At 46.8% G+C, this 27,102-nt stretch overlaps 1 protein-coding gene across 2 annotated transcripts in view; it reads right to left on the bottom strand.

Moving 5' to 3' along the window:
• The window catches only part of LOC116986130 (rho GTPase-activating protein 18-like), a 31,650-nt gene extending 14,964 nt beyond the window's left edge, over positions 1–16,686 (bottom strand). Inside the window, exons 1-7 of one of the 2 annotated variants that reach the window (XM_033041301.1) lie at positions 16,181–16,686; positions 10,595–10,788; positions 4,122–4,342; positions 3,544–3,637; positions 2,699–2,862; positions 566–731; positions 370–461 (exon numbers count right to left, since the gene is read on the bottom strand). In XM_033041301.1, coding sequence (XP_032897192.1) covers positions 370–461; positions 566–731; positions 2,699–2,862; positions 3,544–3,637; positions 4,122–4,342; positions 10,595–10,788; positions 16,181–16,302 — 1,053 coding nt within the window. In that variant the 5' untranslated portion in view covers positions 16,303–16,686. The remainder of the gene's footprint in view (positions 1–369; positions 462–565; positions 732–2,698; positions 2,863–3,543; positions 3,638–4,121; positions 4,343–10,594; positions 10,789–16,180) is intronic. The other variant, XM_033041302.1, reaches the window with a different exon arrangement.
• Between the last annotated feature and the right edge of the window lie 10,416 nt (positions 16,687–27,102).

The raw sequence follows: 27,102 nt of genomic DNA, 5'->3' as shown, positions 1-27,102 counted from the left end.
AAAACATCCAGTGAATTGGCCTCCACTGCCTTCTGTGGCAGAGAATTCCACAGATTCACAACTCTCTGGGTGAAAAAGTTTTTCCTCATCTCAGTCCTAAATGGCCGACCCCTTATTCTTAAACTGTGACCCCTGGTTCTGGACTCCCCCAACGTCGGGAACATTTTTCCTGCATCTAGTCTGTCCAATCCTCTAAGAATTTTATATGTCTCAAGTTTCAAGTCAGTTTGATGGACTGCCGAATGTAATTGTTGATACACAAGGCCATTCACTTTGAGGTTTTCCCAGCCACTTGGAACTTTAATATTCCATCAACAAGATAGAGCGGTTATTTAGTTTTGAAACGCACGATCTGACAGTGGGACCCACCTTTTTGAGAAAGAGAGGAACTTTGGTACAGGGGGCAATCTTCTGATCATTCTCAATCAGCTGGGCAAGAGACACACCAAATAGTTTATTTTCTGTCAGAAACAAAGGCTGCATTAGTGCTGCGGTCTGTCCGAGTTAGACACTAATGGCAACTCAGCCAGTCCCCAATATGTTTACCGTTCACCTCCGCACCTACCCTGCACTTTCACCTTTGTGGTTTTCTGCCGCTTCACCTCCATGTCCAAGACATCGAAGAGGGCGGTGAGCTCGATCAGCGCCAGAGTGCGAACCTTCTTCATGTCCAGCTCTGACAGATCCTCCATTCTGGTCGTTCCCAGTTTGTTCCTGTGTATTCTGTATTGCTGTTAAAAGCAGCATCACAGTGTACATTAGCAAGAGGCAGCGCAATGAAAGAGAATCCACATCGGCTCCGTCCATAGAGTCACACGGCATCAAAACAGGACCTTCCCACGCCGGCCAACATGCATCATCTACACTCATCCCACCTGCCCGCGTTTGGCCCATGTCCCTCCAAAGCTAAACTGGCCACTGGTGACAGGGCAGCTGGGATGCGGAACAGTGCTCGGTGGGGCCACAGGGATAGGAGCAGAATTAGGCCATTCAGCCTATCAAGTCTACTCCACCATTCAATCAAGGCTGATCTATCTCTCCCTCCTAACATCATTCTCCTGCCTTCTCCCCATAACCTCTGACACCCGTACTAATCAAGAATCTATCTATCTCTGCCTTAAAAATATCCACTGACTTGGCCTTCGGAGCCTCAGTGGCAAAGAATCCCACAGATTCACCACCCTCTGACTAAAGAAATTCTTCCTCATCTCCTTCCTAAAAAAACGTTCTTTAATTCTGAGGCTTTGACCTCTAGTCCGAGACTCTCCCACTAGTGGACACATCCTCTCCACATCCACTCTATCCAGGCCTTTCACTATTCTGTACATTTCAATGAGGTCCCCTCTAAACCCAAGCTGGTGCACAAACCACTTTCTATCTGAGGAAAGGTCCCGACCCAAAACGTCACCTATCCATGTTCTCCACAGATGCTGCCTGACCCGCTGAGTTACTCCAGCACTCTATGAAACGTCACCTATCCATGTTCTCCACAGATGCTGCCTGACCCGATGAGTTACTCCAGCACTCTGTGAAACGTCACCTATCCATGTTCTCCACAGATGCTGCCTGACCCGATGAGTTACTCCAGCACTCTGTGTCTGCCTCAGGTATTTCTCCTTGGCCTTTACCTCATCCTTTGGAAAGAATGCTTTTCAACAAGTTTCTGCCTTACAGATGGATGAGAAAATAATGACAACATGGCCTTATCCAAATGCATTAAATTTAATAACAGCTTCTTCCCATCAACTATCAGGCTCTTGAACACTGCACAACACTAACCTCAGCAACTGTGGTCTTCTATGGACGAGATAGATATAAAAAGCTGAAGTAACTCAGTGGGTCTATGGACTGTTGCACTAAAGACTGACCTTTGAACTATTATGTTTACCTCGTATTATGGCTATCAATCTATTGTATTATTGATCATTATATTATTCATCTATGTGTTTTTGCCTCAGAGCTGCAGCAAGTAAGAATCTCATTGTTCAGTTGCTGGTAACCGACAATTAAACACTGTTGATGTACACATATTTGTTTGGATAGGATATGATAATGAGGTGATGATAATGACAATAACTTCTGACTGGCATCCCACCAGGAATAGATGTCCATAACTCCGTGTTCACTCGAGCGTGAACATTCATTCCTGGTGAGATGTGATTCAGAAATCCTCTTCGTCGACTTCTTCTTTGCAACCTTCACGTGGTCCGCCCTGTTTTGATGAATGCAATCAACCCGTGCACAATCAAATACGATCAAATAGAACAAGTTGTCCTACAAATTTAGGCTGTGCACGCCACACGCAAGAAATAGGAAATAATGTTCTCACAAATATCCCTTCTTTAGGCGTAAAACAATGTTCAGCTTCTCAGTACGGAGGTGATAACATCTAACGTGTGGGAAGGAACTGCAGATGCTGGTTTAAACCCAAGATAGACACAAACAGCTGGAGTAACTCAAAGGACAGGCAGCATCTCTGGGGAGAAGGAATGGGTGACGTTTCGGGTCGAGACCCTTCCGGACTAGTTAGAGAAAAGAGAGATATAGACGATGATGTCGAGAGACAAAGAACAATGAATGAAAGATATGCACAAAAGTAACGATGATAATTGGTCGCTGTTTGTTGGGTGAAAACGAGAAGGTCTAAGTTTTGCCTGATTTCTGAACAGGGAGATGGAAAATCACAACGAATACTTACGGGCAAATCCACGTCGTTGTTTTGCTTTCGTGACATTTTCTTTCGCCAGCGATCGTCTCGGAAAATTTGTGCTTGTTCAGAATAAGAAACATGAAATAGCACAATCTCTTCTTTGGAAAGATTACACTGTGTTGGCGATGGAATCTCGTGATCATCAGAGCAAGCTGCAGAAAGAAAGAAGCACTCGTTCCATGATCAAATGTAAAATGCTCAACATTCATCCCTCAACTCAGTGGTTTAGTCATGGACATAAATGAGCCGACTCGCACGATTAATAAACAAATGTGTCGTGTACCCCTGGACTGTCTTTGATCGGACTTTACTGGCTTTATCCTGCACTAAACGTCAATCCCTTTATCCTGTATCTGTACACTGTGGACGGCTCGATAGTAATCATGTGTTGTCTTTCAGCTGGCTGGATAGCAAGCAACAAAAGCTTTTCACTGTACCTCGGTACATGTGACAATAAACTCAACTCAAATTCACGTCGCAAAGAAAACAACCCCGTGACATTTAACCATTTAGAGCTGCTTCTACAACATTTATTGGGGTTTTTGTATCAAAATATTATTCAAGTACGATACAAAATAATATTTACAAAACAAAGCCATGGTGACTCACCGATCACCATAGTACAAAATCTCCAAATTATCTAAATTTTCAAATGACTATAATACAATCCCTATTGAGGATACATACCACCCCCCGCGGAGCTCAGCGGAAATCCTGCAGGGTGCCCTTTTTCTAGTACCCCCCGGGCGCGGACGTAACGCCCAGCCTGAACACCATCACGAGATAAGCATCGCTTCCCGATCAACCACGGACTGGACGAAAGCCAGACTTACCTTCCCCTTTCTCTTCCCCTGGGAGAAGATGCTGTTTCTGTTGCAACGAGTCAATAATGGAGCCATGCTGGTCGCGTGGTTCTGTGTCCCGGCTCTGAAATAGACAATCCCAGAAAGAATGTGTGGGAAGGAACTGCACTGACGACAGACACAGAGTGCTGGAGTAACTCAGCGGGTCAGGCAGCATCTGTGGAGAACATGGATAGGTGACGTTTCACAGAGTGCTGGAGTAACTCAGCGGGTCAGACAGCATCTGTGAAGAACATGGATAGGTGACGTTTCACAGAGTGCTGGAGTAACTCAGCACCGAGTTTGTGAAATAAATAAGAACTGCAAAAGCATTTAGTGTTTTAGTCCAGGACAGTTCCATCATTAAAGCAGGGATAGAATCTGTGGCTGGGGAGATAAAGGGAAACATTCTCAGAGAGATCTCAATGACCCATTGGCCCAGACAGGAGAATGGAGTTGTGAGTGAAAGGTAGATCAGCCATGATTAAATGGCAGAGTAGTCTTGATGGGCCGAATGGCCTTATTCTGCTCCTGGAACTTGTGAACTTATGAAGATTGTTTCCACTTACCGAGAACTTTGGGCCAGCAAAGATGTCCCTGACGTCACGTACCGGCTGCTTGTTCTTGACCCGCAAGGACAAGGTGTAGTTGGCCACTCTGCGCTGCACTGCAGCCGACTGTGTACGGGTCAGGGTGGAGAGCAGGACCAGGCTGGCATCATCGTGGCTATTGTCGTTGATAAGAGTGGACAAGCCTGTGTCGCGAAGCCAATCCACCTCCAGATCTCCATCTACACGGGAGCAACATTCAGCTGTGAAACAGATCACAATTTACCGCACTGTCCACGTTCCCCCCACCCACGGACACCCAGTTACAAGTGGACAGTTTCTTCCCAGCTGCCATCGGGCAACTGAATCACCCTACCACAACCAGAGAGCAGTGCTGGACTACTATCCACCTCATTGGAGACCCTCGCAATATCTTTGTTACTGGACTTTAGTCTGTTTGAACTGTTTTGACTATTTTACTGTTCTTTTACAAACCATGTTCTCGGGATATCTATATCTAAATCTAAATTTTATTAGTTATTTATACAATACAATTCAATTTATTGTCATTTGGACCCCTTGAGGTCCAAACGAAATGCCGTTTCTGCAGCCATACATTACAAACAAATAGACCCAAGACACAACATAATTTACATAAACATCCATTACATTGCTGTGATGGAAGGCCAAAAAAACTTTTCTCTCCACTGCACTCCCCCCCCCCCCCCCCCCCCCCCCCCGATGTCAGAGTCAAAGTCAAAGCCCCCGGCGGGCGATGGCGAATTGTCCCGCGGCCATTAAAGCCACGCCAGGTGATGCAAGGTCACACACCGGGTCTTGGTGTTAGAGCCCCCGGCGTGCGCTCGCAGCCCCCCGCAACTCGGGCGGGAGAAGTCGCCGTTGCGGGAGCCCGGAAAAGCGGTCTCCCTCCAGGGACCCGCGGGCTCCCGGTGCCGCCCGCCAAACCCGCAGTTGCAGCCACCGAAGCTCCGGGGGTCGCGTCGCAGCAGCGTCCACCACAGCTCCACCCGCTCTGGACTCGGCCAGCTCCGCGACGGTGAGGTGAGTAGTCGGCACCACAGCCCCCGGTCTTCCTGTTGGAGGCCGCTCCTCGTTGCAGCCCCAACGACAACGGAGACCCGACAAAGAAAAGGTCGGGTCTCCCGTGCAGGGAGAGATTTAAAAGTTACCCCCCCCCCCCCCCCCCCCCCACACCACCCCCACCCCCCCCACACACATACCCCAACAAAAAATAACAAAAACTACATAAAAACATAGACATAAAATAATAAAAACGCAGACGGACTGCAGAGGCCGCTGCTGACGAGAGTCGCGCCGCCCACCATTATGGCATCGGATGGAAGCTGCATACCAAATCTTGTTGCGCTTATGTGACAATGACAATAAAAGATATTATTATTATTATTTATCTTGCACTAAACGTTATTCCCTTTATCCGGTATCTACACACTGTAAACGGCTCGATTGTAATCATGTGTTGTCTTTCCGCTGACTGGTTACCACGCAACTAAAGATTTTCACTGTACCTCGGTACACGTGACAATAAACTAAACTGATTCTACCGGGGGGGAGTTAGCAGGATGCAGGGGTGAAGGAAAGAGTGTTCACGTCACGGCCCTGGTTCCATCAATCTTTCCACCACCACGCACAAGAAGCACAAGAAGCGACAAGACAGACACCATGGATTTGAGTATAGGAGCAGGGAGGTTCTACTGCAGTTGTACAGGGTCTTGGTGAGACCACACTTGGAGTATTGCGTACAGTTTTGGTCTCCTAATCTGAGGAAAGACATTCTTGCCATAGAGGGAGTACAGAGAAGGTTCACCAGACTGATTCCTGGGATGTCAGGACTTTCATATGAAGAAAGACTGGATAGACTCGGCTTGTACTCGCTAGAATTTAGAAGATTGAGGGGGGATCTTATAGAAACTTACAAAATTCTTAAGGGGTTGGACAGGCTAGATGCAGGAAGATTGCTCCCGATGTTGGGGAAGTCCAGAACAAGGGGTCACAGTTTAAGGATAAGGGGGAAATCTTTTAGGACCGAAATGAGGAAAACTTTTTTCACACAGAGAGTGGTGAATCTCTGGAACTCTCTGCCAGAGAAGGTAGTTGAGGCCAGTTCATTGGCTATATTTAAGAGGGAGTTAGATGTGGCCCTTGTGGCGAAAGGGATCAGGGGGTATGGAGAGAAGGCAGGTACAGGATACTGAGTTGGATGATCAGCCATGATCATATTGAATGGCGGTGCAGGCTCGAAGGGCCGAATGGCCTACTCCTGCACCTATTGTCTATGTTTCTATGTTTCTATGGTAGACAAAAGTGCTGGTGAAACTCAGCAGGTGCAGCAGCATCTATGGAGCGAAGGAAATAGGCAACGTTTTGTCCCGAAACCCAAAGGAAATAGGCAAGGTTTCGGGTCGAAACCCAAAGGGTTTCTGCCCGAAACATTGCCTATTTCCTTCACTCCATAGATGCTGCTGCACCCGCTGAGTTTCTCCAGCATTTTTGTCTACCGTCGATTTTCCAGCATCTGCAGTTCCTTCTTAAAGACAAACACCATTGTGTGCAGATGCCGAGATCTTGTGTGTGGACTCGATAAGATGAAGTAGGATGTAAAGGGTGTAGAAGAGATTCACCAGGATGTTAGCTGGGCTTGCGGGCTTAACTATAGAAAGCATGTCTGCAAGGCATGACAAGAGGCATAGCCCACTAACATGCACATTACGCAGTGTGCAGGAGGAAGCTGGAGCCACTGAGTGAAACCTCAAGGTCAAAGGAAGGTCACAGAAGCTTCACACACACACAGCACAGGCTCACATTGTACCTGGTCTCTGCTTAGGATTGCCAACTTTCTCACTCCCAAATATTGGACAAAAGGTCAAAATAAGGGATAAATTCCCCACAGCAATTCGTTGACCGACTCGGGCGTGACTGGGTGAATGATGAGTTGGCCTGGGTGCTGGACTGCACACAAAGCCCAGCCGGCGGGCCAGCTGAGGAGTTTTGGCCCAGGCCAAAGTCCGGCACCCCGTCCAACTCATGAACCGATGATCGGCCATGAGAAGGAGGGGTGGTGGCGGTGTCGGCGGTAAGCGAAGGTCCTAAGGTCGGACAGCTGGCCGGGCTGCCAACTGACCGACGGGGCCACGGGCGAGGCGCTGCTGTTGCTGCTGCTGCACTCCACGGGCTGCACTACGTCGGGACGGGTGAGGCGGGGCCGGGCGCGGCGCTCCAACCCGACAGTCCCTTCGACCCTAGTAGGAGCGGTCAAATATGGGACAAGGGCGGTCCCGTACGGGACAAACCAATTTAGCCCAATATTCGGGATGTCAGGCTAATACGGGACAGTTGGCAACCCTATCTCCGGTGCTACACACAGGCCACATACAGGCAGCGGTGGTCCACATTGTAGAGCCTCTAGTGCCACATACAGGCAGCAGTGCCTCTCTACTGCCACCTTCTGGGCCAACTCACAAAGACAGTCCAGGCCCAGAGTCATCTTCACCACACTTGGTCTCAGTGGAGTTAACTTGGGTCAATGGGGACAAATGTGATTGTATTGATTCTGGGTCAGTTGCAAAGTACTTGTGGGCTTGGATTAACCCTTGGATATATTTAAGGCAGAGATAGATAGATTCTTGATTAGTGCAGGTGTCAGGGGTTATGGGGAGAAGGCAGGAGAATGGGGTTAGGAGGGAGAGATAGATCAGCCATGATTGAATGGCGGAGTAGACTTGATGGGCCGAATGGCCTGATTCTGACTTCATAAATATGACCTTATGACCTATGACCCCCGTGATCATGGAGCAAGGGTTAGTGAGGACTCCATCATACACTGACCAGCCCGTCCCCCCCTCTTTGAAGGCCAGACTTGCACCAACCCGCCAAGTCGGGGTTTTTAAAACTTTTATTGTTCATCATTTATAATATAGTTTAATTTTATCACAACACCAAACAGTGATGGGTGATGTTATCAGGGGCTGCACAAAGACGTTTATACATCTGAAAAAGACAAAGTGCTGGAGTAACTCAGCGGGTCAGGCAGCATCTGTGGAGAACATGGATAGGTGACGTTTCACAGAGTGCTGGAGTAACTCAGCGGGTCAGGCAGCATATAACCATATAACATATAACCATATAACAATTACAGCACGGAAACAGGCCATCTCGACCCCTCTAGTCCATGCCGAACACATAATCTCCCCTAGTCCCATATACCTGCGCTCAGACCATAACCCTCCATTCCTTTCCCATCCATATAACTATCCAATTTATTTTTAAATGATAAAAACGAACCTGCCTCCACCACCTTCACTGGAAGCTCATTCCACACAGCTACCACTCTCTGAGTAAAGAAGTTCCCCCTCATGTTACCCCTAAACTTCAGTCCCTTAATTCTCAAGTCATGTCCCCTTGTTTGAATCTTCCCTACTCTCAGTGGGAAAAGCTTTTCCACGTCAACTCTGTCTATCCCTCTCATCATTTTAAAAACCTCTATCAAGTCCCCCCTTAACCTTCTGCGCTCCAAAGAATAAAGCCCTAACTTGTTCAACCTTTCTCTGTAACTTAGTTGCTGAAACCCAGGCAACATTCTAGTAAATCTCCTCTGTACTCTCTCTATTTTGTTGACATCCTTCCTATAATTAGGCGACCAAAATTGCACACCATACTCCAGAATTGGCCTCACCAATGCCTTGTACAATTTTAACATTACATCCCAACTTCTATACTCAATGCTCTGATTTATAAAGGCCAGCACACCAAAAGCTTTCTTTACCACCCTATCTACATGAGATTCCACTTTCATGGAACTGTGCACAGTTATTCCCAGATCCCTCTGTTCACCTACATTCTTCAATTCCCTACCATTTACCATGTACGTCCTATTTTGATTTGTCCTGCCAAGATGTAGCACCTCACACTTATCAGCATTAAACTCCATCTGCCATCTTTCAGCCCACTCTTCCAACTGGCATAAATCTCTCTGTAGACTTTGAAACTCTTCTTCATTACCCGCAACCCCACCTATCTTAGTATCATCTGCATACTTACTAATCCAATTTACCACACCATCGTCCAGATCATTGATGTACATGACAAACAACAGTGGACCCAACACAGATCCCTGTGGCACCCCACTCGTCACTGGCCTCCAACCTGACAAACAACCATCCACCATTACTCTCTGGCATCTCCCATTCAGCCACTGTTGAATCCATCTTGCTACTCCACCATTAATACCCAACCATTGAACCTTCTTAACCAACCTTCCATGAGGAACCTTGTCAAAGGCCTTACTGAAGTCCATATACACAACATCCACTGCTTTACCCTCATCAATTTCCCGAGTAACATCTTCAAAAAATTCAAGAAGATTAGTTAAACATGACCTTCCAGGCACAAATCCATGTTGACTGTTCCTAATCAGACCCTGTTTATCCAGATGCTTATATATATTATCTCTAAGTATTCTTTCCATTAATTTGCCCACCACTGACGTCAAACTAATAGGTCTATAATTGCTAGGTTTACTCTTAGACCCCTTTTTAAACAATGGACCAACATGCGCAGTACGCCAATCCTCCGGCACTATTCCCGTTTCTAATGACATTTGAAATATTTCTGCCATAGCCCCTGCTATTTCTACACTAACTTCCCTCAATGTCCTAGGGAATATCCTGTCCGGACCTGGAGACTTATCCACTTTTATATTTCTCAAAAGTGTCAGTACTTCCTCTTCTTTGATCCTCATAGTTTCCATAGCTACTCTACTTGTTTCCCTTACCTCACATAATTCAATATCCTTCTCCTTGGTGAATACCGAAGAAAAGAAACTGTTCAATATCTCCCCCATCTCTTTTGGCTCTGCAGATAGTTGGCCACTCTGACTCTCTAATGGACCAATTTTATCCCTCGTTATCCTTTTGCTATTAATATAGCGGTAGAAACCCTTCGGATTTACTTTTACCTTACTTGCCAAAGCAACCTCATATCTTCTTTTAGCTTTTCTAATTTCTTTCTTAAGATTCTTTTTACATTCTTTATACTCCTCAAGCACCTCATTTACTCCATGCTGCCTATAACTATTGTAGATATCCCTCTTTTTCCGAACCAAGTGTCCAATTTCCCTTGAAAACCATGGCTCTTTACAATTTTTACGATTTCCTTTCAACCGAACAGGGACATAAAGATTCTGTACTCTTAAAATTTCACCTTTAAATGTACTCCATTTCTCTTCCACATCTTTCCCATAAAACAAACTGTCCCAATTTACTCCTTTTAAATCCTTTCGCATCTCCTCAAAGTTAGCCTTTCTCCAATCAAAAATCTCAACCCTAGGTCCAGTTTTGTCCCTCTCCATAATTATATTGAAATCTGTGCATCTGTGGAGAACATGGATAGGTGACGTTTTGGGTCAGGACCCATCTTCAGACTCTCGACCACAGGTCTACTCTGTCGCTACAACGTACCATCGGGGGTTTTGACATCACTGCTCTCGTCAGCCTCACTCCCACGGCTCTCCTTGATGTGCTTCACCTCCGACCAGAAATCTTCCAGTGACTGGTTGTCCAGGGAATCCTGACAGCTGGAAGAGTCGGAAAACGGCTGCTCCGGGAACCTCTGCCCCTGATTCCCACTCATAATGGATGGACTCAGGTCTCTCCTGTAACGCAGAGAAACGTAAAGGAAGTGACTCAGACACAAACATTGAATGGAATTGAACACCTTATTGCCTCATGTGACAACCACAGTGAAATTCTTTGCTTCCATACTCAAGGTATGCAAATAGCCACCACATAAAGGGCCCTTCGAGGAATTTCAAGGAACACAATCATCACCTGACTTTCAATAAATATCTGTAAACTAGCCGTTCACCAAGTCTCAAAGCATCGCAATGTTTATGAAACAAATACAACAAATGAAACTGAATGTCAGCATGCGCTGCTCAAGGTGTGAACACAAGGTGGATTTTTGAGCAGATGACAGACACAAAATGCTGGAGTAGGTGAGTTAGTGTTTCCATGTGTGGAACTGCCATCCCCAAGAGGGTGACGATATACAGCAGGATGCAAGAAATACAATAGTTGAGGTACCAGGAATCTGAAACTAAAACACAGATTGTAAACCCTGCAGTAGCCTGGGCACAGAGACGCAGGGAGATGACTCCATCGCAGGTAAATGCAAGTGGTTTCCAATTCACAGAGCAACGACCGATCTCCCTGCTATCTCAACAACAATGCCCCTGATGTATTCAGGCATCAGATGTCTTTACGGGCAACACGGTGGCGCAGCGGTAGAGTTGCTGCCTTACAGCGCTTGCAGCACCAGAGACCCGGGTTCGATCCCGACTACGGGTGCTGTCTGTACGGAGTTTGTAGATTCTCCCCGTGACCACGTGGGTTTTCTCCGGGTTCTCCGGTTTCCTCCCACACTACAAATACGTGCGGGTTTGTAGGTTAATTGGCTTGGTATAAATGTAAATAGTCCCTAGTGTGCGTAGGTGTGTGTAGGATAGTGTTAATGCGATAGGTTCGTTGGTCGGCGCGGACTCAGTGGGCCGAAGGGCCTGTTTCCACGCTGTATCTCAAAAACTGAAAACAAAACTAAAATCTTTTCACCTTATAGCGCCACGAAGTTCTTTTAAACAATATTCCTGAAGCTGATGTTACTTCATGTAAATGGCTGTGTGGGACCGTGGTCTGGTAGCCCCCTGCCCCCTCCCCTCCCCTCCATTCCCCCCACCCCTCCCCTTCCCCACCCCCAAGCTGTTCTGTGGGATACAATTACATTATTTTCATATCATAAATTATCAAACAGATACTTGTAAACAGATAGTTTCTCCATACATTTCTCACTTCCTCTTTATCAGCTGGGATCATAAACTGTTCCAGGCACCAACATAACCCATTTATTTCTTGTTGTAGGCATTGGCCTGGTCTGCATTGACATTTGTTCTTTCCAGACATTTGGTCCAAAATTCTCGTGGGTCCGTAACAAACAGCAAGCAAAACATGACGGTAAAGCAAAATGGAACGCATAAGGAAGTGAAACTGCGAGAAAGTGCTGGAGTAACTCAGCGGGTCAGGCAGCATCTGTGGAGAACATGGATAGGTGACGTTTCACAGAGTGCTGGAGTAACTCAGCGGGTCAGGCAGCATCTGTGGAGAACATGGATAGGTGACGTTTCACAGAGTGCTGGAGTAACTCAGCGGGTCAGGCAGCATCTGTGGAGAACATGGATAGGTGACGTTTCACAGAGTGCTGGAGTAACTCAGCGGGTGCAGCAGCATCTATGGAGCTAAGGAAATAGGCAACGTTTCGGGCCGAAACCCTTCCGGGTTTCAGCCCGAAACGTTGCCTATTTCCAGAAGGGTTTCGGCCCGAAACGTTGCCTATTTCCTTAGCTCCACAGATTCTGCTGCACCATAACTCAGCGGGTCAGGCAGCATCTGTGGAGAACATGGATAGGGGACGTTTCACAGAGTGCTGGAGTAACTCAGCGGGTCAGGCAGCATCTCTGGAGGGAATGAACAGGTGACATTTTGGGTCGGGACATTTCTCTGTTCAGTTTTTATTTGTCACACGTAGGTTAACACAGGGTCAACGATACAATGAGATAAGCCTTTGCCTTCCATCACAGTGAGGAGGAGATTCACGGTGATGGATGTTCGTGTAAATTGTGTTGTGTCTTGGTTCTTCTTGTTTGTATGACTGCAGAAACCAAATTTCGTTTGAACCTCTGGGTTCAAATGACAACAAATAAATTGTATTGTATTGTAAATGTGTTTGACAAGACAACGGGTCACTTCAGCAATGATATTACATGGATAAAATTAAGGTTAAAAAAAAGATAAGAGTGACATTGGTAGGAAAAAGACTCTTCAGACTGAGGGAGTAGGCGAGAGGTGGGGGTGGGGCAAAACCTGACAAGTGATAGGTGGATACGGTGAAGGGGGGTGATAGGCAGCTGGGTGGAGTAAGTGACAAAGGCTGGAGGGGAAAGGGGACAAATGGATGTGAGATCAGGAGAGGAGGATGTAAAGCTGGAGAGAAGGATATGGGGTGGAAGGGGACAGGGGGGAGAGGAAAGTGGGGGGGATTAAAGAACTCAGCTAGAATGAACAAGTTGAAGTGCCATCGACAATGACAACACCAATCTGACAGGTATCGCTGTATATTTTGGGATGAGGCATGAGAAACGTTTCAGCGTTCGCCAAGGGGTCCACGGGATCTTGTTCGAAGCTGCCTCATTTTCATGCAAGATAACAGAACAATAGTGAATTGTTCGACAGTTTCGATGCTTTTCGCAGCGTGTTAAAACAACGACACAAATGCCACCGGCCACAAAACAGGAAGCAGGAGATATTTATCCTCCATTCAAAATAAAGCTTTGCATAAGTCAAGTCCAGATCAGTAATCTCTCTCGCTGCTCACCTCTGCACCCTGCTCAGCTGCAGGATATGCAGAAAGTCAGTCACCAATGTTATAACACAGAAACAGGCCCTTCAGCCCCACACGCCCATACTGGCCAAGTTGCCAACCTGACCAAGTCTCACCTGCCCACGTTCAGACCCCGTTCACAGCCTCAGAATTAAAGGACGTTCCTTTAGGAAGGAGATGAGGAGGAATTTCTTTAGTCAGAGGGTGGTGAATCTGTGGAACTCAGTGCCGCAGAAGGCTGTTTTATAAATTAATTAGCCATCTGTAAATTGGCCCGAGTGTGTAAGGCAAGGATGACATGGAACTAGTGTGAACGGGTGATCGCTGGTCGGCATGGACTTGATCACCTGTTCCCGTGCTAAACTAAACTAAAGGTGGCCTGAACTGCACAGAATACTCCAGGTGCGATCTCACCAACATTGTGTACAGTTGTAACATGTTGTCCCAACTCCTGTAGTCAATGCCCAGACCAATGAAGGCAAACTTGCCAAATGCCATCTTCATCGTCCCGCCTATCACAGCCTTCAGAGAACTAGGGACCAATACACCCATTCCTTCTCTCCAGAGATGCTGCCTGTCCCGCTGAGTTACTCCAGCATTCTGTGTCTATCTTCCACTCACACTCTCTCCAGTAAATACACCTCAGCCCACAACTCGTTCATTTTAATCACAGCAACTTTTCATTATCATTGATGTCCCGAAACAAAACAAAACAAAACTCCTCGCTTGCCCCTTTACAATGATGGCCCTACTGACATAACCCACGACATCACGCAGTGGAACTAACTCAGCAAGTCTCCGTTAGTGCCACACACCTGGTGATGCGGATGGGCACTTTTTCTGAACTGTTGGAAGTGATTCCAGATATTATTTTAAATCATTTTTAATTTTTGTAAGATGTTACACGGCAATATAATATATTTTCCAAGTAAGTTTCATCTTTCCTGCAAGTTTCAAGAGAGCTGCGGAACAGGGAACAATGGGTTCAATGGGACACAGGAACCAGGGCCCCTTGCGTTAAAGGGAGCAGGGGTCGGATCTGTCCAGGGGTCAGTGTCCAGGGGTCAGGTCTGTGCAGCGGTCAGAGGCATACAGGAGGTCAGGGGTTATGGTGTCCAGGAGGTCAGGGGTAGGGGTGTGGTTGGGGGGTCAAAGGTCCCAGCGGTGTGAAGCCAGATGTGGCATCGTCAACTGTTCCAAACATCTGGATCACAGATTGTTAGAGTTTTACCGTGAGAAGAAGTGACGGACCTGCTGTGGTGAATTTTGTAAAACTTATATTCTAAAATTCAACTATGGATTAAACCCTCTGGTAATAAAGTAACGAGCAGAGACTAGGTGTCAGGGTGAGAACATTTCAGTATAACGTCCAGGAACGAGGAACATTACAAACAGCAGTGGACACTGGCCGGTCCACCACAGTACTGACTTCCCCACCATCGAAGGTCCACCACAGTACTGACCTCCCCACCAACGCAGGGATCTACAGGAGTCACTGCCTAATAAAGGCAGCCAGCATCAGAGACCCACACCACCCTGGCCACGCTCTCATCTCACACCTGCTACCATCGGGAAGAAGGTACAGGAGTCTGAAAACCGTGACAACCAAGTTGAAGAACAGCTTCTTCCCAACAACCATCAGGCTATTAAACACCAGCTAATAAACTATGACCTGGCTTGGTTACTTTAGAGACTTCTGGCATTTTGCAATAATATTGGTATTTTTAATTTATTGAATGTTTTTGTTGATCATGTTATTGATGAGGATTGTGCTTCAGTCATTTACGCTGCTGCAAGTAAGAATTTCATCGTTCCGTTGTTGGTACTTATGACAATTAAGGACACTCGCTTTAGATTATAGAACTGCTTAAATCAGTCTGAAGAAGGGTCTCGACCCGAAACGTCACCCATTCCTTCTCTCCAGAGATGCTGCCTGGCCCGCTGAGTTACTCCAGCTTTTTGTGTCTATCTTCGGATTAAACCAGCATCTGCAGTTCCTTCCAACACAACATACAATGTCAATACATAGCCACCGAACCTGACAGTGTCGTGTACTGCAGTGACTAGTTCAATGTGTAGGAAGGAACAGCAGATGCCAAGAGAATCTCACTCCTCAACATTAAACTCTGCTCTTGTTTGTATAAAAGTTCTTGAAAAGTTACATAGAAACATAGAAAAATAGGTGCAGGAGTAGGCCATTTGGCTCTTCGAGTCATATGATCATGGCTAATCATCTAAAATCAGTACCCCGTTCCTACCTTTTCCCCCATATCACATGATCCCTTGACAAGAATGTAAAGTGTAAAAACATATCTAAATAGTGTGCATCGACCTAACTATTATTCCGCAAAACTAATCTCTGATTGAAAATTAAATGGTTCCGTAAACAAGAATCTTTAAAGCTCCATCCATCTGAATCTGACCAAAGTAATAGTCTGGTGTCTCCACTGAAGCCAGTTTCATTTCTGGACCACAACAATCAGGACTCGTGATTATAATCGAGACAATAAACAATGCTCAAGACTGCAAACACAAGACAGCACACCACTCTCTCTCGTCCCATCTTGTATTACTTCTCAATCCTGTGATCGGCAAATTACAACATGTATATCTACCTGTGGGTATATCTGGGACGTGTGTAACTGCGCACGGTCGATGGCATCGAATTCACGTAGAGTTTGGGTCTTGGGATCCGAGAGGTTGTTTGGGAAATTCTGTCCATTTTCTTGTTGTCCATGTTGAGCTGTCTGATGATCGACACCCACAACTCACAAGGGGGAGACTCGATGAAAGGAAAGGTAACTACCTGATACTCTTTGCTGTCTGTCTGTCTGTGGGTGGGTGGGTGAGGGTGTGATCAGCTCAGGAGAGAGGCACTGGCCAGATAGCAACAGGAGCAGCTTGCTCTGGCTCAGTAACTAGAGCCCCACCCCCGTACTCACGGTTCTCACCTCAATATTTCACTATCTGTTTAGCCATCTTGCATATTCCAATGTGTTTCTGCCCAAGAGTCGCTTGTTTCCTGGGTCCTTTTTCCGCAGCCTGAAACGATTCTAATTTTTAAAGGAAAAGCTGCTTTGAAATGTTGCTGGTCACAAATAAGGGGCTGGGTTGCGGGCTGTGTTGAGCAGGTTCAACTTCATTCTTGTTGAGGAGTGAATCACTGCACAGTGTAGGCTTGTACACAATCCAATCATTCCAGTCCCCTGCAGCTGTGCAAGAGGTGTGAGGAACTGCAGGTGCTGGAATCCTGAGCAAAACGCAAAGTGCTGGAGGAACTTAGAGCGGGGTCAGGCAGCATCTGTGGTGGGAACGGACAGATGACCTTTGGGGTCGGGACCCTTCTTCAGACCGATGGAGTTGTGGGGGGGGAGATAGTTGGAATAGAGAGGCGGGGGTGGGACAAAGCCTGGGGAGTGAGTGGTGGATACAGGCGAGGGGGGGGGGTGGGGGAGGCGAGGGCAGATGGGTGGAGTAAGTGACAAAGGCTGCAGGTGAAACGGAGACAAATGGTCATAAGGGATAGGAGCAGAAAGGCCATTCGGCCCATCAAGTCTACTCTGCCATTCAATCATGGCTGATCTATCTAAATCCTAACCCCATTCTCCTGCCTTCTCCCCATAACCTCTGACACCCGTACTCAGTGGCAGACTGGCCAGGGTGTCAGCGTGCCCCTGATGAAGTGGGCCCCTTTTGTTTCCTGGTAACCAATATTTTTAGACCCAGCCCGCCACTGCCCGTACTAATCAGGAAGGGTGTCAGAGGAGAGAAGAGGGGTGAGATGGAAAGCTGGACGAGGGATGAGGGATGTGGGCGGAAGGGGACGGGATGGGGGAGGTGAAAGAGGGAGGGTAAAAGGGAGATGTGGAACTTGGGGAAGGGAGATGAGCATGGGGGGGGGGGAGGAGGTGGAGGGGGAGGGGGAGGGGGGGAGGGGGTGGGAGATGTTGTGTATAATAAACAAACCGCACATCTCCATTAATTTTGCCCCTCACCACGGAGGCCGTGCAGCAGCCTGGGGCTCAATTAGATCGGGTGCCTGGAGGCCGTGCAGCAGCCTGGGGCTCAATTAGACCAGGTGCCTAGAGGCCCTGCAGCAGCCTGAGGCTCGGCTGGTCCGGGCGCCGCTCCAAGAGGCCGAGCACGTGGACCGCACGCGGCCTACAGCTGTGGAGCTTGGCCAGGCCGACCCTGCAACGCCGCCAGGACAACAGACCTTCATGGTCAGGTCAAGCACCCTGCATTTACAACAACTGGGACTTGGAAATGGCGCCAAACTGGCGACCCTGTCTACTGAAGATGCACAAAATGCTGGAGTAACTCAGCGGGACAGGCAACATCTCTGGAGAGAAGGAATGGGCGATGTTTTGGGTCGAGACCCTTCTTCAGATCACAGAGGGCGGGCAGCGAGAGAGGATCTTTTAAAAGCATTGATTTTTGATTCTAACTGGTCCAGGTTAAAAACATCCAAAAAATAAAATTCAGTCTGAAGAAGGGTCTCGATCCGAAACATCACCTATTCTTTCGCTCCACAGATGCTGCCTCACCTGCTGAGTTTCTCCAGCATTTTTGTCCACCTTCGATTTTTCCAGCATCTGCTGTTCCTTCTTAAACAAAAACTCAACTTGTTTTCTCAGCTGACTGGGGAGAGGATTTAGCCAAAAAAAGCTTTTCACTGTGCCTCGACACACGTGACAATAAACTAAACTAAACCAAGAGAAGAATCATGAGAGGAATAGATCGGGTAGATGCACAGAGTCCCTCGACCAAAGGAGGAGAATCGAGGTCCAGAGGACATAGGTTTAATGTGAAGGGGACATTTTTTAATAGGAATCTGAGGGGTAACTTTTTCACACAAAGGGACTTGGGTGTATGGAACAAGCTGCCAGAGGAGGTAGTTGAGGCTAGGACTAACACAATGTTTAAGAAACAGTTAGACAGGTACATGGATAGGACAGGGTTGGATTACCCTTGGACAACCCCTATTTGTCTCTACTCTTCACCATTCCATTAGCGTGTTAATCCCAACCATTCCACAACCATTCCAGTGTTTCCATTCTAATCCTACCCCCCACTCAACAACTGTAGATTGGACATCTAGAGCCAGATTCCACATCAGTCCAGTGGACTTGAGAATGGATGGTTTGTGTGAGCTTAAAGCAAGTAGGCAAATTATCATTTCATTATATTTTGGATTTTAGCCAATGAAAACATAGATCTATTAATAGAACTGTTTGCTTTAGGCTTTAGAGATAGAGTCCGTGAAAATCAGCGATCATTCCATGCACTAACACTGCCCTACACACTCGGGACAATTTCACCAATGATCATCGATGGTCAGCATGGGCCTGGTGGGCCGAAGGGCCTGTTTCTCAGATCAAATCCAACAATGTATAATGAGATGCTGCTGATCACCACCCTGAAGGGTGCCATGTATATACTTTCGTACTTTTAATCAAATCATGCCATTTTGAATGATTGCTTTTCCCAGAGAGGTATCAGGTTAAGACGTTGGCATCAGAAGGGGAATGGCAGCGATCTGAGTGGAAATATCCCTGGTGTTGCGATCGCCAAGACAATGTTATGATTGTCGTAGAGAGACACAAAACGCCTGAGTAACTCAGCGGGACAGGCAGCATCTCTGGAGAAGAGGAATGGGTGACGTTTCAGGTCGAGGCTCTTCTTCAGACTGGTTAGGGACAAGGGAAATGAGAGATATAGACGGTGATGTGGAGAGATAAAGAACAATGAATGAAAGAGGTAACTGATAAAGGAAACAGGCCATTGTTATTTAGCTGTTTGTTGGGTTTAAACGGGAAGCTGGTGCAACTTGGGTGGGGGAGGGATGGAGAGAGAGAGAATGCCGGGACTACTTGAAGTGAGAGAAATCAATATTCATATCCTGGTTCTCGCATACTGGCTGCCGAGAGTCAGAGAGAAAATGGAGGCATCTGATCAGAGTGGAGTCTGCACTGTTCCTACATTTCCACAAGAGGGAACCACACAAACCTCTCCTCACCATGAACATGCAGTTCAGAATTGTGCAGAATTGTGCAGAATTGTGCAGAATTGTGCAGAATTGTGCAATGTCTGGGGTAAAGGTAATAAACACTGTGAGCTCAGTGAGAATATGCAAGGAATCTTTACAATGTGAACTGGAGCTTACATACAAGAATGTGGATCAAGAGAAAGACTTTTATTGAAGTGACTTTAGGATAGTTCAAGTGAGTTTATTGTCATGTGCCCCTGATAGGACAATTAAATTCTTGCTTTGCTTCAGCACACAGGCATATGTAGATGCAGGGAATGGGATGGATATGGAGCAAACAATGATCCTTGATCTCCATTCCCATTATCCTATTTTCACACCTTACACTTCCTTATCTATGTATCTCCCATCAGTCTGAAGAAGGGTCTCGAACCGAAACGTTGTGTTTTTATTGCGTGCTAAACAGTCAGCAGAAAGACAATATATGATCCCGGTTCCAAACCGTTATGTGCTGGCACTTTGTCCGTTTAATATTATAAAACGCTGGTGCTATCAATCCACAAAGATTCATTTCTATAGTCAATTATCATCTATAATAATTCATAACCATAGTGCCACTTGGATAAGTTCATAACATTACTAAATTTGGCTATTGTTACAGAGGGGATCTGTGCAGCAGCAATTGGCTAAATGTTTGTTGGTAAATTCAAGAGTCAGATGTTGACGTCTGGAGTTCACCATCAACGCTTACAATGGATTTCACGACAAATCCAAGACTTCAACCAACATGAAATGTTCAAACAGAGACAGCAAGTGAATGAGGCGGTGAATATTGTTGAGATTAATGTTTATATTACACGTTACTACCATAATTACCAGCACATTGCAATCTCACACAGTACAGTCATAGAATTGTATAGCACAGAAACAGGCCCTTCGGCCCATCTTGTCCATGCCGACCAAGTTGGCATATTGGTTTAGTCCCATTTGCCTGCATTGGGCCCGCCTTCCTCTAAACCATTCCTATCCACATATCTGTCTTATTCACAGTTGTAATTGTATTTGTTTCCATAGCTTCCTCTGCAGGTTGTTCGATGGACCGAATGGCCCACTCCTGCACCAATTGCCTCTTGTCTTCCTCTGCAGGTTGCTCAAATCCCTTCTTGCATCCATTCTGCTCCTCAAAACAAGCAGTTCCGTGTGGTACAGGGTGCTGAACCAGTAATGACATCACCTGCACAGCTGTCAAGGGTTATGGGGAGAAGGCAGGAAAATGGGATTAGGATGCAGAGATCAGCCATGATTGAATGGCAGAGTGGACTCGATGGGCTGAATGGCCTAATTCTACTCCTATAACTTGTGAACCACAATGGACCTGATGAACCTACAATTCTCCTTCCAGTAAACAAATCCCACCAAAACATATTTCCTGGAGATCCCATCATTTTGAGATAGAGTTCCCAAATTCACGGTTGATGCACAGTGATGGAATCAAGAATGGAACACCAAAATTGTCAAGAGTGTTAAATTCTCAAATGTATTGGCAATGAAACAGTGGGATTCTTCTGTACTGCATCTTACATGCCTGTTCACGCAACAACACACAGATAATGTATCATCAATAATAGAATAAACTAATAGCAGGATAATAGTACAAAAGTCTATAGGGCAACCAAAGGCACAGTCCATGGTAGATCATGTTTAAGAAGGAATTGCAAATGCTGGAAAATCGAAGGTAGACAAAAATGCTGGAGAAACTCAGCGGGTGCAGCAGCATCTATGGAGCAAAGGAGCGACCCGAAACGTTGCCTATTTCCTTCGCTCCACAGATGCTGCCTGACCCGCTGAGTTACTCCAGCACTCTGTGAAACGTCACCTATCCATGTTCTCCACAGATGCTGCCTGACCCGCTGAGTTACTCCAGCACTCTGTGAAACGTCACCTATCCATGTTCTCCACAGATGCTGCCTGACCCGCTGAGTTACTCCAGCACTCTGTGAACCGTCACCTATCCATGTTCTCCACAGATGCTGCCTGACCCGCTGAGTTACTCCAGCACTCTGTGAAACGCCACCTATCCATGTTGTCCACAGATGCTGCCTATCCTGCTGAGTTACTCCAGCACTCTGTATTTTTTTATTTGTAAACCAGCATCTGCAGTTCCTGGTGTTTAATATTTTAAGCTCTGTCCTGTTGTGCAGAGAGCTGTCGACAATCAGGGATTGAGACGTTTCTGCCTCACACACAGTCGCAGCCTGGGCACGTTGCAGAATAATCTCATCCAGATGGAAACAGGAAGAGGTCATCATTTAACAGTTAAATAAATATGAATGTAAAAGCAGAACATGCTGGGAACAATCGGCAACTGGACACCGTGTGTGTGAAGAGAGACACTACATGTTGCTTATGTAAACTACATTTCAAACAGGTGTGGAGGTGGGGAAGCAGGAATGCTGCAAAGGTGTGTGTGTGAAATGGAAAGCAGAAGGAATTAAGTGACAAAGTGAAGATGGTGGAAAACTGAAGTTGTATAGACTTGAAAATCAACGGCAGAGTCATGGCTGCTGCTGCTGCTGCTGCTGCTGCTGTTGGTGAGGATCAGAATTGCTGACTCGGTGTTGAGTCCGGAGATTGGAAACAGAAAGATGAGATTGTGTTGCTCGCCTCGGCCCAGCTATATTTGAACAGTGTAAAGGGCAAGAGAGCGGCAAGGTCAGGCAAAGAATATTACACCAGGTCCTCCGGTTTCCTCTCACTCTTCAAAGACATACAGGTTTGTAGGTTGACAAAAGTGCTGGAGAAACTCAGCAGGTGCAGCAGCATCTATGGAGCGAAGGAAATAGGCAACGTTTCGGGCCGAAACCCTTCTTCAGTCTGTTTCCTTCGCTTCATAGATGCTGCTGCACCCGCTGAGTTTCTCCAGCATTTTTGTCTACCTTCGATTTTCCAGCATCTGCAGTTCCTTCTTAAACAGGTTTGTAGGTTAATTGGCTTAAGTAAAATTGCAAATTGTCCTCGCTGTGTAGGATAGTTCTGGTGTGCGGAGATCGCTGGTCAGCACGGAGCTGGTGGGCCGAAGGGCCTGTTTCCAAGTTGTATCTCTAAACTAAACAACATGTGACAATAAAGCACTCTTGACTCTTCTACAGGTGGTAGGGAAGTAATAAAAAAGACTAGTCCTACAGCAGGTGCCCAGGTAAGGAGGTAAGGGCCTGTCCCACGGCAATTTTGTTCGGCGACTGCCGGCGTCATATTAGGGTCACCAAAAGATTTTGAACATTTCAAGAGAGAGCTGGATAGGGCTCTTAAAGATAGCGGAGTCAGGGGATATGGGGAGAAGGCAGGAACAGGGTACTGATTGGGGATGATCAGCCATGATCACATTGAGTGGTGGTGCTGGCTCGAAGGGCCAAATGGCCTACTCCTGCACCTATTGTCTATTGTCTATTTCAAAATCCAGCCGCGACAAAATAAATGTTGCGACACTTTAAAAACCACCGCGTCAATACGTGATCACGCCGGGTCACCGCAAATGTTTCGGTGACCTGATACGTCGGTCAATGATGTCGGCAGTCGCCGAAAAAATCGCTAAGTGGGACAGGCCCTGTAGTGTGTAGAGGGGTGATCACAGAAAGATGTCTGGGGTTATTTTACTCCAGTCTACTGCTTAATGTCGTTCACATGTTCACCAGTGGAAACATCCCCTCCACATCCACTCTATCTATGCTGTATAGTTTCATTCTGTAAGTTTCAATGAGGTCCCCCTCAAACTTCGAAACTCCAGCGAGTACAGGCCCAGTGCCGTCAAACGCTCACCGTATGCTCACAGCTGATTCAGCAAAGCCCTGAGCAATGCTTGGTCTCTACTATGTGAAAGATGGGGGAGAGTAATATGTTGTTGTGTCGTTCAGATGCAATTACACAAAATCACCAATAATGCCTCACGATGATCGTCTCCGACAGGTGAGGTCCTGCCCATTACATCACCGACACAAACCAATCCCAGTGATACCTACACTTAACGTCACTCTGTCTAAACCATCCTCCACAACCCCCACCTTGTATCATTTGTCAACATTACGCCTCAGGTTACATCTGCTGCTTGGCAGAGAAATACATGCAATTATATAGCAGAACTTTCAAACTGAAAACCACTCTCAGATTCCCCTGCAGTCTGTATCTTCTATATTACTAAAACTCTGTTCTTGACCGGTTTTGGCTTTCTGTGCTGCGGTTTCCGAGAGTACGCCGCCACCTACGGCCGTCATTTTTGGCCACCTCGCTCAGAGCCCCCCCCCCCCCCCCCCAGCCGCATGTGTGCCGAGGATTTTTCCTGTCGATGAAAATTGACAGAGATATTAATGTTTTTACAACATTCCCCATTCTTTCTGCTGCCCCCGCTGGAGGGAGAGGGAGGGTATATAAAACCAGGAAGTGGTGTGCCTCAATCAGTCTCTGCAAGTGGTGTGCCTCAATCAGAGCTTTGAATGACACTGACAAATGTCTACAGCACTGTGAGTACCCTTAATTTGGTTTGAAAATGAAAATATGGTTAGAGGTTAAAAAAAGCACTGCCTGCAAATGGTTGTTTGGGTTTGGGTTGAAGTAAAAAGGCACTCTCTCTCCCCCCCTCCTTCTCCTCCCCCCCCTCCATCCCCTCCCCCACCGTCCCTCCCCTGAACCCCCCTCCCCTCCACACACCCCTACCCCCTCCCTGCTCCCCACCTCTCCCCCGCCCCTCATCTCACCCCCCTCTCAGCACTCTCTTTCTCTCTCCCCTCGTCATCTGGGCCACGGCTAACAAAGGCCTGTCTCCTTTATCATCATTATCTGTTCTATATCTCTCTACATCACCGTCTATGTCTCTGTTTCCCTCTCCCCTGAATCTCAGTCTGAAGAAGGGTCTCGACCGGAAACGTCACCTCTTCCTTCTCTCCAGAGATGCTGCCTGTCCCGCTGAGTTACTCCGGTTTTTGTGCCCATCTACACTTCCTGCTTTAACAGCCTGGAGAGTTTGCATCGATGGATCCAAACGTGGAGATGTCCGGTTCTGTAGCTACACCAGCGACCCCAGTCAACACTCACTCCACACTCACCGTCCCTCCAGCAACTTACACTCCTCTACTTCCTGGTTTCCAAGGACAATTCCCATTTCTCTGTCAACATTTACACCAGTTGATACGAATCATTTGCCACTATTCCCTATGGTGTGTGGTCTGCGACCTTCAACACACACTGCACCATTCCTCTCTACAAATTAAACTTGGATTCATGGGATGTTTAAGAAAGAACTGCAGATGCTGGAAAAATCGAAGGTAGGCAAAAATGCTGGAGGAACACCTTCTCTCCATAGATGCTGCCTCATCTGCTGAGTTCCTTCAGCATTTCTGTCTACCTTGGATTCATGGGAGGTGGTCTTGGAGGGTGGTCCTCAAACTGTGGAGCATCTTGGACTATACAGCTCGCCCCCTCCGTGACACATTGGTCAACCTGAGGAGCACCTTCGGCAACAGACTGGTTCCACCAAGATGCAGCACACAATCCCCCCCCCCCCCACACACACAATCTTTGCACATCCCCAATCCTTTCCACTCATCACTTTAATTTCATGTTTCATGTATTTGGTGTTTTATGACGGTTGGCAAATTAATTTTCCCTCCTGGGATCAATAAAGTCCCATAGAAACCTAGAAACATAGAAAATAGGTGCAGGAGTAGGCCATTCGGACCTTCGAGCCTGCACCGCCATTCAATATGATCATGGCTGATCATCCAACTCAGTATCCTGTATCTGCCTTCTCTCCATACCCCCTGATCCCTTTAGCCACAAGGGCCACATCTAACTCCCTCTTAAATATAGCCAATGAACTGGCCTCAACTACCTTCTGTGGCAGAGAATTCCAGAGATTCACCACTCTCTGTGTGAAAAATGTTTTCTTCATCTCAGTCCTAAAAGATTTCTCCCTTATCCTTAAACTGTGACCCCTTGTTCTGGACTTCCCCAACATTGGGAACAATCTCCCTGCATCTAGCCTGTCCAACCCCTTAAGATACCCCTATCATATCGCATCGTATCGTGAGCAAGCGTTGAGTACGTGGAACTCCATCAGAAGCTGTTGTCAAGCAGAACTTGCCCGCACTGTGCCGTCTCTGAATGAAACACTGCACAGTTCAAAACACAACACGAGCAGCCCACAATGGGAGTCCACAATGAGATGGGACGCGCACACACACACACACACACACACACACACACACACACTCACACTATTGTACACACACACACACACACACTCACACACTCACACACACACACACACACACACACACACACACACACACACACACACACACACACACACAGATCTAGTCTCCACTCACATGTGGCTCCATGCCAACTTTCACCTCATTAACTCACATTCACAGCTGAATAACAAGCAGAAACCTTTCACAAGGACCCGCCTCCGTGCACAAGGATTGGTTCCACCCAACATGTATCATCAAACCATACAGAGAATAAAAGATTCAAACCGGAAACACAAGGCTGAATGTGAAGAAGATTCATCAAAGACAACACCTCGATCCAGCAAGTGACAAATAGTAATTCAGCAAACTGGTAAACTTCAGTCTGAAGAAGAGTCTCGACCCAAAATGTCACCTATTCCTTGTCTCCAGAGAAGCTGTTTGACCCGCTGACCTGTTTTATTTGGGGGGGGGGGTCAAGTCTACCCCACGACTGAGGGGGGAGGAGTTGTACAGTTTCACAGCCACAGGGAGAGTACAAAGCTCTAGTGTGTTGTGTGTTTCTGTGGTGAAGCTCATTATTGGCGCCCTACATCCCAGCCGCAGCTGCCCACGACAGAATGGACATGAGTTCAGTGGGCAGTGGGGGGTGGGTAGTGGATAGAAACAGGGCTCCCTCTCAGGGCACATTCAGTTTTACAACTCAGTTCAATAGACAATAGACGATAGGTGCAGGAGTAGGCCATTCAGCCCTTCGAGCCAGCACCGCCATTCACTGTGATCATAGCTGATCATCCACAATCAGTACCCCGTTCCTGCCTTCTCCCCATAATCCCCTGACTCCGCTATCTTTAAGAGCCCTATCTAGCTCTGTCTTGAAAGTATCCAGAGAACCGGCCTCCACCGCCCTCTGAGGCAGAGAATTCCACAGACTCACAACTCTGTGTGAGAAAAAGTGTTTCCTCGTCTCCGTTCTAAATGGCTTACCCCTTATTCAAGAATTCTGAATAATGGAAGCAAAAAATAGAAGACAAACAAAACAATTTGGAATATCTTTAGATGTCTTTATAAAATTCAATCCGGAACTTCATGGACTGTATGAAGGACATTCGCTTTGATAACTGTAAATTCAGCGATCCTGAACATTCACTAGTTCAGTAGCAAAGCAAAACACAAAGTGCTGGAGTGTCTGTGGACAGAATGGACAGACAATGTTTCAGATTGGGACCCTTCTTCAGACAGATTGTTTTTAGCTCAAGATTCCAACATCTGCAGTTTCTTGTGCCTCCATCAGACTGGAAAAAGA

Source organism: Amblyraja radiata, chromosome 23 (genome assembly GCF_010909765.2).
Source record: "Amblyraja radiata isolate CabotCenter1 chromosome 23, sAmbRad1.1.pri, whole genome shotgun sequence".
Lineage (NCBI taxonomy): Eukaryota > Metazoa > Chordata > Chondrichthyes > Rajiformes > Rajidae > Amblyraja > Amblyraja radiata.
Note: the sequence above shows the minus strand (reverse complement) of the source record. Positions and strands in the feature narration are given on the sequence as shown.